This window comes from Heptranchias perlo, chromosome 4, assembly GCF_035084215.1.
Source record: "Heptranchias perlo isolate sHepPer1 chromosome 4, sHepPer1.hap1, whole genome shotgun sequence".
NCBI classification, from domain to species: Eukaryota; Metazoa; Chordata; class Chondrichthyes; order Hexanchiformes; family Hexanchidae; genus Heptranchias; species Heptranchias perlo.
Genome location: NC_090328.1, coordinates 59120756 through 59133246, shown reverse-complemented (window position 1 = coordinate 59133246; position 12491 = coordinate 59120756). Strand labels below are relative to the sequence as shown.

Sequence of the window (12491 nt, the reverse complement as noted above, 5' to 3'; positions counted from 1 at the left end):
GGGCATCTTCTTCTGCAGATCATTTCAGATGTGGTGTGCGGTGAATACCACATTAATTCCTGAATGAATTTCTCCCACCTCTGCTGGACCTTTTTCTGATTTATAACTTGCCATTCTGAACTGAGAGGACATTTCACTTTTCTCTGATGCCTGTCTACTGAAGGACCTCTTCAGTGACGGAGACCCTTCTGTATCTTACTCCTTCCATCATCACTCCGATTTACACATTGGATAGTGAGGTTGATGTACTGAGCATTATTTAGTGTTCACATGTCTATTGGTGAAGTGAACATTTGCCTCAACACATTGTAGTTACATTTTGATTTGCTTCTCAGTTGTATGTTAGTTGTAACATGTTCATATTCTAAACCGCACACTGGGCTGATTTCTACAGTACCCATTACTGGCTGTGAGACTCTCCGGTGTCAGTGCATACTGGGAAAATCAACCCTACTGAGTAAACTTGTGTGTTTCTGTGAGTGCGCTAAAAAGGGAGAGAAATAAACTTTTATTTAGCTCACAGTAAATGCACGAAGGAGTTGAATTTCAGTAGCAGTTCGCCCCATCGTCCACCATAATTTTGTCGGAAGATATCCAGAAACTCCAGAGAAATAGTCTAAGCGTTTATGTTGTCTCTCTGGGGCTTCCACAGGTCTTCGGCCATGTGACGTGGAGGATTGAGGGAAATCCTGCAGATATTCAACCCCTAAGAGAATATTATACCTCATAGGGAGAAGAATTGCTCTGGGTGCTACACGTAGTGACATCGTAAACAGCTCACTTGTTACTTTGTTTGACCTCCTCCATTTTTAAATTCTTTTTAATTTTGTTTATTTATCTTTTCCCCATTAACATATTTTTAGACCTTGCTCTATTATATTTCCATGACTTTTCACGCACACTGGCTCAGAATTTCCTTGGAGGTGCTGCCGCTCTGTACCGTAACTTTACCAGGAATGTGGTGGGAATAGGGTTTCCTGTAAAGTTACAGCGGCAGCAGCTCTGAGGAAAGTCCCAACCATTACGTTATAATACAAGCTGTATTTGAAGGTGTGTCGAGAGGATATCATTCCAACATTTGTTCCGTTTCTATCATTAAACACTGGGAAGAGCATCCTGGTAGCACTGCCTGTGGGCCAGAACAGGACAGCACAATGCAATAGTGCAAGAATAATCACAGTTACAAATAGCTCTGATGATGCAGTTAGTTAGCTTGAAGAAGTGACACCAGTCCCCTCAGAATGTAGATGTGATGGAGCAAGTGGTGGTGGCAGAGGGGGAGCAGGAACCTCCTGGTCAGGATATCTACATGGCAGACAACAATGACCCTCTGTATTTGCTGCAATGTGATGAAATTGGGCAGCCATGTCATGTTCCTGATGCTCTTCAGTGAGAAAGGAGATAAAAAGTGCTGGCAACGCGTGAACAATAAATCAGTCACTTTTCTGATACATGTGTGGCCAACACATTAGATGACGTAGTCGTGTGCCTGCCATTTGCATTGCTGTGTCTCTGTTCTAGGTTGGATGCAGGTGCCTTTGCAGCAGATGGTAAAGCTCTGAAGCTGGTTCCCTGCTGAAGGTTGTAGAGGCAGTTGTCCATGGTTATTGGCAGTAACTGTGATAATGGTTGGTGATATAATGGCAGGCATGACAGCGTACCAATCTTCCTGGCCTGCCTTCTTTCATCTTGTACCACTTCAACTACGAAATACTCTATTTGGAATATTGTGTTTGGAATTCATCTTTCGGATGAGACATTAAATCAAGGCCCCATCTGCCCTCTCAGGTGGATGGGAAAGATCCCATGGCGCTATTCGAAAAAGAGCAGGAAAGTTCTCACTGGTGTCCTGATCAATAGTTATCCCTTAACCAACATCACTAAAAACAGATTATCTGGTCATTATCACATTGCTGTTTGTGGGATCTTGCTGTGCACAAATTGGCTGCCGCATTTGCTACATTACAACAGTGACAACACTTCAAAAACACTTCATTGGCTGCAATGCACATTGGGACGTCTTTAGGCCGTGAAAGGCTCCATAGAAATATAAGTTCTTTCTTTACTCCCGAAACTCGCTGCAAAACATGTGTAAATGTGTGGCCAAAGTGTCTTTCTACACACTAATGTTAGTTCAAGTGCTTTCTGATGTCCTGTTAACAAACTAAGGGAATACATATACATTATTTATTTATCTTAAAACTTTATTATTTTATTTTAAGTTACGGATAATTAAGATAATTTATTTCGTTAGATTATTTGACCCGCCCGTCTCCTGCACCCTTTCACCTCTTGCCCCGGCTGATGCTTTCTTCTTAGGCCTCTGATGGCATCCTTGACCATCTCAGGTCACTGCTGGTGCCTTAGGCTGCTTGCCTCACCCACTTCCAATGCTGGCCCATCCACTCATTCTATCCGACTTCACACTCAGTCCTCAGCTTCATGTTGGCAGTCCATCTAATAGAATCATAGAATCATAGAAGTTTACAACATGGAAACAGGCCCTTCGGCCCAACAGGTCCATGTCGCCCAGTTTATACCACTAAGCTAGTCCCAATTGCCTGCACTTGGCCCATATCCCTCTATACCCATCTTACCCATGTAACTGTCCAAATGCTTTTTAAAAGACAAAATTGTACCCGCCTCTACTACTGCCTCTGGCAGCTCGTTCCAGACACTCACCACCCTTTGAGTGAAAAAATTGCCCCTCTGGACCCTTTTGTATCTCTCCCCGCTCACCTTAAATCTATGCCCCCTCGTTATAGACTCCCCTACCTTTGGGAAAAGATTTTGACTATCTACCTTATCTATGCCCCTCATTATTTTATAGACTTCTATAAGATCACCCCTTAACCTCCTACTCTCCAGGGAAAAAAGTCTCAGTCTATCCAACCTCTCCCTATAAGTCAAACCATCAAGTCCCGGTAGCATCCTAGTAAATCTTTTCTGCACTCTTTCTAGTTTAATAATATCCTTTCTATAATAGGGTGACCAGAACTGTACACAGTATTCCAAGTGTGGCCTTACTAATGTCTTGTACAACTTCAACAAGACATCCCAACTCCTGTATTCAATGTTCTGACCAATGGCGAAGTACACCTCTCCCCCCATCCTGCTGGCAATGATTTGCCATCCATCCTTCACCTGTCCAAGGTCCTCCTCTTCTTCATTTACTTCCCAGAACTAAGTTGGGTTCCAGCAATTTATTTTTGAAAGGGTGCATATCGCTATAGAATACAGCACCGTAAACGCTTTTAAAAATTCAACGGCACTGAACTCAGAAACCAACTTTGGATTCACGCTGGGAGTGAGGATGGGATGCTGGGGGGAATAGGGGAGGGATAGGAGGAGAGGGATAAAGGAGGAATTCCCTTGCATCCATTCAAAATGGGTCGTGTCCGCAACCCTGCTTTATTTCCGGGTCTAATGTCGCGCGTAAAAGTACAGGCTTCTCACTGGGAATGCAAAGTCCGAAAACTTTGCGGTTGAGACCCAAAAAAAAACGATTTTCAACTCCCACTCGCCCCCAACCCACCCATTCTTGGGGTTTAAAATCACCCCCAATATTTCAGGTCAATGACCTTTCGTCAGAATTGGAAGAAGTAAAGATTTAACCGCTTTTAAGCAATTACAGAGCCAGGGAAAGGTGGGGGATGGGGGAGAAGGGAAGGAGAGGAATGAACAAAAGGGAAGGTCTGTGATAGGGTGGAAGGCAGGAGTGATTAAATGTCAAAAGGGAAGATGGTGCAAGGCAAGGAAGGTGGTAATGGGACATGTAAAGGAACAAAAGATGGGTCTAGAGGAGATGTAAATGGCAACAGCAGAACCATTACCAGCACCTGGTGTCTGAAAAAATGGGAGCAGTGGTTACGATCTGAAGTTATTGAAATCAATGTTGAGTCTGGAAGGTTATAAAGTGCAATCCTGATGCAAAAACTGGGAAATTGTACTAGGTAGTTATTTAAATGTTTTGGCATTAGTTCTGGAATTAATGAAGCCGAAGAAGGATACAGCATGAAATATGTGCTGGCATCTAGCACACAAATTGCAGCTGGCCAGGAAATCCCAGCCAGAAGGATAAGGTGTATAGTATGTCTAAGGCCAGCCCATCCAATTATCCAATCTCATCGGCACCTGTACAATGCCATAGCTAATTAGAAAATCTCCTCTAATAACAAATATTTTAAATTCATATGCAACAAAAAACATGTGGCATGCAAGGGCAGACTTTGCATGTGGAGCCTCACATGCAGAATTGTGGATCAGAAAATCACTAGTCTGCCATCCACGATTTTCCATCCATTGCAGGGCCTCACAAAAGTATTTCCATGATTGTATGAGTACTTTCTCATTTTAAGCCAAAATCAGACATTAATGAAACAGAAATTCTCTTCACATTGGTGCTAAAATAATCTTGTGGTGTGTTGCAAACTGACTAACACATATATCGAATAATGTTACTCTGGCTCGTTGCCAATGATTTATTTAGAGAAACCAGATTGCTACTTTTATCTTCTTACTCACCAATTGCTGGCATGTTAGAAAGAGCCACAAACTGGGGGCGGTGCACAAGCCTGATGTCGAAAGTTGCCTTCATAGCAGGTTCATCGAAGCAGGGGAAAGCTGTTCGGGCAAAAGTTGCTACCATATACGATGCAACGAGAGTTCTGATTGGGGAAAACACATACACCTTATTATTGCTCCTCTCACTTAAGGCCAAAAGAGCATGTGTGGAAGTAGAGAGCCATTCAGGCTATGGAACATGTTCCTTCCAACAAACCATTTAAATGCCCCGAAAATCAGTGGGCGGCGATCTTGGAGGTTATGCCAGGATCGAGCCCACCAGCGTCCCCAGCATTGATCCTGCCAGAGCATGAGGTATAGCAGGAGGGCACCACATTTTCATGGGGCTAGCGGGTGCCCACCGCACTATGGCCACATCTTGGGCACCTGCTGGCCCAATGCTACTTGAAGCTTCACTGCCTGGTGACCATTGGTTGGTGGCTGCCCAGGTCTTGATACACCTCGAGACCCAAACATTCCTCCCCTCGCTCCCTTGTGCGCTAAAACTAAGAATGAAAAATATCCATCTTCACAAGTCCAGACGATTGTCCTGGACAGTGTTACATTTGAAGGAAAGGGTTACCTGTGCCCCTTTTAAACCAGTGCATTTGAAAACTACAAACACAGCAACTGCCAGAATTTGAAAAGCTTTTATAACAACTGCAGGAATCTGAAGAGCTTTCAAAAGTTTCTAACAGGCCTTTGACTTGTAAAAAAACAATTGATAAGAAAAAGACCACAAAAGGCAATTGGAGACACCACGGCTATAAAATAAGTTTGTGTATCGATAAAAGAAGCCCTCCACATTCTAATTGCCCAAGAATAGGATTTGCACACAGAAAAGAGAGACTGACAGTGGTCTGAGATAATGGCACATGGTTTTTACTGAGGTACTGTGAGGCCTAATAATGAATGAAGCCCTTGTTACAGGAGTAATGATTGGACAAAAAAATGACACTTTCCCCCATCCTAATGGTCAAAAACAATATAAAAAGAAGACTTCACAACTAAAATGGGCACTGCAGTCAAAGAAAGCTCTGACTAGAGGAAGGACATCTAACAATGCAGTCGAACAAATAAATTTGTAAAAAGCTCTGCTTAGACGAAGGACGTCCGAGAGAAGAAGACAAAGGCCTCAAGGGACGATGAGCTGATCACTCTAAACTGCCTTGCTGCAAAACTCTTGGTTTCTAAAGGTTGTATGTATTTTGTGATTTGCCTGATGGTCACATGAATTGTTAAATCATTAAATAATTACCACTAAGTGTATATTGGGCAGAGTAAGGTCATATGTATTGTTTGATTTTGCTTTGTGCTCATATGAATTATAACATCATTAAATAATTTCCTTTGTTTAACAAAATTAGCATGAGTGTGACTTTCTTTTACTGACTATTGTCCAGGTTCAAGAATCACTGGAAAATCAGGTTTTCCCTACACCCACCCCACCTCCCCTCTATCCTTCTGAAGGCCAGTACACCTCATCTCACTGGGCCCTTTCGCCTCCAGTACAATGTCAGGTCCCTTATGGGTCGAGACAGTTTTCTAGAACACTATGTCGAGGAACCCACTGGGGAACAGGCTATTTTAGATCTAGTATTGTGTAATGAGACACGGTTAATTAGTAATCTTATAGTTAAGGATCCTCTGGGGTAGACTGATCATAATATGATAGAATTTCATATTGAGTTTGAGATTGATGTCGTTAAGTCTGAAACTAGGGTCTTAAATTTAAACAAAGCCAATTACGTAGGTATGAGGGGCGAGTTGCCTAAGTTAGATTGGGAAATTAAATTAAAAGATATGATGGTAGATAAGCAATGGTGAACATTTAAAGAAATTATTCATAATTTTCAACAAATATACATTCCCTTGAGGAATAAAAACTCCACGGGAAAAATGATCCAACTGTGGCTACCTCGAAAAGTTAAGGATAGTATTAAGTTAAAAGAAGAGGCTTACAATGTTGCCAAAAAGAATAGTAAGCCTGAGGATTTTAGAAATCAGCAAAGGATGACCAAGAAATCGATAAAGAGGGAGAAAATTGAAGATGAGAGTAAACTAGCAAGAAATATAAAAACAGATTATAAGAGCTTCTACAATTATGTAAAAAGAAGAGATTAGTGAAAGTAAACGTGGGTCCCTTAGAGGCAGAGACAGGAGAAATTATAATGGGGAATAAGGAAATGGCAGAGACGTTAAACAAATATTTGTATTTGTCTTCACAGTAGAAGGCACAAAAAATATAATGGAAATAGTGGGGAACCAAGGGTCTAATGAGAGTGAGGAACTGAAAGTAATTAAGATTAGTAAAGAAAAAGTACTGGAGAAATTAATGAGACTAAAGGCCGAAAAAAACCCTGGATCTGATGGCCTACGTCCGAGGGTTTTAAAAGAGGTGGCTGCAGAGATAGTGGGTGCATTGGTTGTGATCTTCTAGAATTCCCTAGATTCTAAAATGGTTCCTGTGGATTGGAAGGTAGCAAATGTAACCCCGCTATTCAAAAAAGGAGGGAGAGAAAAAACATGGAACTATAGGCCTGTTAGCCTCACATCAGTAGTAGGGAAAATGCCAGAATCTATTATTAAGGGCATAGTAACAGGGAACTTTAAAAACCATAATATGATTAGGCAGAGTCAACACGGTTTTATGAAAGGGAAATCGTGTTTGACAAACCTATTATAGTTTTTTGAGGGTGTAATTAGCAGGTTAGATAAGGGGGAACCAGTGGATGTAGAAGATTTGGATTTTTAAAAGGCTTTCGATAAGGTGCCACACATGAAGTTGTTACACAAGATTAGGGCTCATGGAATTGGGAGTAATTTATCAGCATGGATTAAGGATTGGGTAATAGACAGAAAAAACTGGCTCAATATTCAATCCTGGCCTTTTACACTCCACAGATAGTGAGGGGAACATTACAAGTCCATGATGCCCGCGGGGGACCTCACTGGTTGTGTTGATTCTTTAAATGAGCCCCGTCTGTCTCCATGCCCCCAACAGCACTAAACCATCACATCCCAAACAATAATTGACAATCTAGTTCTATAATTATCCTTGTAACCTTCAATACGAGCAGGTGAAATTTTTATTTTATTCGTTCATGGGATATGGGCTTCGCTGGCAAGGCCAGCATTTATTGCCCATCCCTAATTCCCCTGAGAAGGTGGTGGTGAGCCGCCTTCTTGAACCGCTGCAGTCCATGTGTTGAAGGTTCTCCAACAGTGCTGTTAGGAAGGGAGTTCCATGATTTTGACCCAGCGACGATGAAGGAACAGCGATATATTTCCAAGTCGGGGTGGTGTGTGACTTGGAGGGGAATGTGCAGGTGGTGTTGTTCCCATGTACCTGCTGCTCTTGTCCTTCTAGGTGGTAGAGGTTGCGGGTTTGGGAGGTGCTGTCGAAGAAGCCTTGGCGAGTTGCTGCAGTGTATCCTGTGAATGGTACACACTGCAGCCACAGTGCGCCAGTGGTGAAGGGAGTGAATGTTTAGGGTGGTGGATGGAGTGCCAATCAAGCGGGCTGCTTTGTCCTGGATGGTGTCGAGCTTTTTGAGTGTTGTTGGAGCTGCACTCATCCAGGCAAGTGGAGCAGGACCGGGACCAATGTCCTCGCAGGGGTGTTTGCTAGTGCTGTTGGGGAAGATTTAAACTAGAGTGGCAGGGGGATGGGAACCTGAGCGGGGAGTCAGAAGGGAGCAAAGTTGAGAGCAGCAAGAGAGGGGAAGACCGAGGGGAAATTTACAATACAAATAGAACAAACAGTTGTTCAAGAACAAGTGAAAGGGAAAAGCGTAGAGCAGCAGAAAGAAAGTGTACTTCAGACACTACAGATAAAGTGAAAACTAGAAGGTGCAAGGCGATTAGCCCAGTATCAAAGCTGAAGGTCAGGCTAGGGTGTGTGGCCCAACTAAGAGTTCTATATACAAATGCACGGAGTATAAGGAATAAATTAAATAAACTACAGGTTCAAATTCTTATGTTCTTATGTTATTATGCACAGCTGGAGTGTGACCACAAGAAGTGATTTATGCAGGTGTGCATCAGATTCCCTGGCAGCTGTCACGATGTGTTCATTTTGCGCAGGCCAACAGGAGAAAGACTTAAGCGCTGGCTCATTGGAGACAAGGGACACCCGCTGCACTCTTGACTCTTGACATCTGTGAGGAATCCCACCGACAAGGCAAAAGAGCGATACAACCAGAGCCACATGACCACCAGGTGTGTCATTGAACAAGCCGTAGGCATGATGAAGATCCTTTCACCAGCAAACCTCACCTTGATGAACACACCCAGCAAAAAACAGTAAATTTGGTACAATAAAAAATCCAAAGAACTGTGATTATCTTTGACATATATTGCTTATTTTCTATCTTTCAAAAGTTTTGAGGTAGTAAGAGTATAGATCTACTCTCCTTCATTACAACAGGGACAAATATGTCTGACAGTAGAATCCCTCCAATTCTATTGATTGGTTCATTGTAGTTTGTCAGCAAAAGCTTATTAAATTCCAAAACCAAAACCAGTTACTTGTCAACTTCACTTTCAGTTTCAAGAGGAAGCTCCAGAAAAATGTAAAACACAAATGAATGCTATAAAACACCTTCCTTTACTGACTGCATATTCCCCATAATACTAAAAAATCCCATGTCTACCAATTGACCTGCTAACTCAATGCCCCAGACTTTCTACTCATCTTGGGCCGATTTGTCTCCCATCTGCTCTTTCAGCCCCTTAATCTGAACCTGCCTCCTATCCTCTTCAGTGGCTCAGGACCATCCTTAGAATCACTCTATTTCTTTTCTATGGTGCTGGTCCCCACACGGAGTGAGCCTGAACAGTGGCTTAAAATTCTCACTCCCACAGCCAAATTGCAATGTGAACACTGCTGTGGGAAATCCACTAATTTCTGTTAATGTGGTTCAAATCCTTTTGTTCAGCCATTGATATCATTAGGAAATTAAAAGAAAATATTATGGATGCTGGAAATCTGAAATTAAAACAGAAAATGCTGATCAGCCAGGCTGATTGACAGGCTGGCTGCCGACAGGAGCTACAACACCGAGGGGTGGGGGAGAGAAAGAGAGGGAGACATCATCCGGCGCTGGAACAGAGAGTGGAGGGCGCTGAAGGCCGGGGAGGGGGAGAGGGCAAGATCGGGGGGGAGAGTGGAAGATTGGGGGGGGAGAGTGGAAGATCAGGGGAGGGGGGAGTGGAAGATCGGGGGGGAGAGTGGAAGATCGGGGGGAGAGTGGAAGATCGGGGGGAGAGTGGAAGATCGGGGGGAGAGTGGAAGATCGGGGGGAGAGTGGAAGATCGGGGGGGAGAGGGGAAGATACAGGGGAGAGTGGAAGATCGGGGGGGGGAGTGGAAGATCGGGGGGGGGGGAAGAGTGGAAGATCGGGGGGGGGAAGAGTGGAAGATCGGGGGGGAGAGGGGAAGATCGGGGGGGGAGAGTGGAAGATTGGGAGGGAGAGTGGAAGATCGGGGGGAAAGTGGAAGATCGGAGGGGAGAGTGGAAGATCGGGGGGAGAGGGGAAGATCGGGGGGAGAGTGGAAGATCGGGGGTGGAGAGTGGAAGATCGGGGGGGGAGAGTGGAAGATCGGGGGGAGAGTGGAAGATCGGGGGAGGAGAGTGGAAGATCGGGGGTGGAGAGTGGAAGATTGGGAGGGAGAGGGGAAGCTCAGGGGAAAGAGGGGAAGATCGGAGCGGGACATCGGTGGGGAAGAGGGAGAGATCGGAGCGGGAGACATCGAGGGCTGAGAAGGACATCAGAGAGGGAGACATCGGGGGCTATGAGGGACATCGGAGAGGGAGACATCGGACATCAGAGCAGGATGGAAAGATAGGTTTATTTTGCTTTTTAACTTTGTGCAATGGTTTTTTATTTAATTTATTTTGTTTATTTTTGCCTGATCAGGTCCATTGTGTCTGGTTTCACCGGAATCCATGAGAAAGCCTCCCAGGGTAAGTCTAAAATCGTTTTAACTATCTACTTTGTCAGAAATAAAGTACCTTAAGTACCTCAATGAGGTACATTTGGTTCTTTAACTATCATCCCAAGGGTGTAACTTCCGCATTCGTGAAGCGTACACAGGTGCTTCTGTGGCAAACCCAGAAATCGGTGGGTTGGAGCGGGCTCCCGTACCCGCTCGCGATTTTTGCCATTTTCGCAGCCTCCCGCCCCCAACGCACCCGCAATTTGATTTTAAAATTGAGCCCATTGTCTGTAATTGAAGGTCTGGTTATGAAAGGGAAAATAGAATCATAGAATCATAGAAAGGTTACAGCGTGGAAGGAGGCCATTCGGTTCATTGAATCCGCGCAGGCTTTAGGCAAGAGCAATCCAGCTAGTCCCACTCCCCCGCCCTTTCCCCATAGCTCTGCTAAGTTCTTCCTTTCAAGTACTTATCCAGTTCCCTTTTAAAGGCCATGATTGAATCTGCCTCCACCACCACCTCAGGGAGTGCATTCCAGATCCTATCCACTCGCTATGTAAAAAAGTTTTTCCTCATGTCACCTTTGGTTCTTTTGCCAATCATCTTAAATCTATGTCCTCTAGTCCTTGACGCCTCCGCCAATGGGAATGGTTTCTCTCTATTTATTCTGTCTAGAACCTTCATGATTTTGAATCCTCTATCAAATCTCCTCGCAACTGTCTATGTTCCAGTCTATCCATGTAACTAAAGTCCCTCAACCCTAGAATCATTCTAGTAAATCTCTTCTGCACCCTCTCTATGGCCTTCACATCTTCCCTAAAGTGCAGTGCCCAGAACTGGACACAATACTCCAGTTTTGGCTCAACCAGTGTTTTATAAAGGTTCATCATGACTTCCATACTTTTGTACTCTATGCCTCTATTTATAAAGCCCAGGATCCTGTATGCTTTTTTAACCACTTTCTCAACCTGCCCTGCCACCTTCAATGATTTGTGCACATAAACCCCCAGATCTCTCTGTTCCTGTACCTCTTTTAGAGTTATGCCCTCTAGTTTATATTGCCTCTCCTCATTCTTCCTGCCGAAATGTATTACTTTGCATTTTTCTGTGTTGAATTTCATCTGCCATGTGTCCGCCCATGCCACCAGCCTGTCTATAATCCTCTTGAAGTCTATCACTATCCTCCTCACTGTTTACTACCCTTCCAAGTTTTGTGTCATCTGCAAATTTTGAAATTGTGCCCTGTACACCCAAGTCCAAGCCATTAATATATATCAAGAAAAGCAGTGGTCCCAGAACCGACCCCTGGGGAACACCACTGTACACCTCCCTCCAGTCCGAAAAATCAACCATTCACCACTACTCTCTGTTTCCTGTCCCTTAGCCAATTCTGTATCCATGTTGCTACTGCCCCCTTTATTCCATGGGCCGCAATTTTGAAGATAAGCCTACCATGCGGCACTTTATCAAACGCCTTTTAAAGTCCATATACACCACATTAACTGCATTGCCCTCATCTACCCTCTCTGTTACCTTATCAAAATACTCTACCAGGTTAGTTAAACACGATTTGCCTTTAACAAACCCATGCCGGCTTTCCCTAATCAAACCACACTCGTCCAAGTGACTGTTAATTCTGTCCCGGAATATTGTTTCTAAAAGTTTCTCCACCACTGAGGTTAATTTGACTGGCCTATAGTAACTGAGTTTATCCTTACATCCTTTTTTGAACAAGGGTGTAACATTTGCAATTCTCCTGTCCTCTAGCACCACCCTGTATCTATGGATGTTTAGAAGGTTATGGCCAGTCCCTCCGTAATTTCCACCCTTACTTCCTCAGCAACCTAGGATGCATCCCATCCGGTCCAGGTGACTTATCTATTTTAAGTACAGCTAACCTTTATAGTACCTCCACTTTATCAATTTTTAGCCCATCCAGTATCACAACTGCATCTTCCTTTACTGGGACTCTGGCAGATAAAGACAGA

The 12491-nt window shown here is 43.9% G+C and overlaps 1 protein-coding gene across 1 annotated transcript in view; it reads right to left on the bottom strand.

The window, feature by feature from the left end:
- LOC137320960 (aminopeptidase Q-like) overlaps positions 1-12491 on the bottom strand; it is a 118764-nt gene that overhangs the window by 96512 nt on the left and 9761 nt on the right. The window contains exon 2 of the mRNA XM_067982990.1: positions 4525-4667. Coding sequence (XP_067839091.1) covers positions 4525-4667 — 143 coding nt within the window. The remainder of the gene's footprint in view (positions 1-4524; positions 4668-12491) is intronic.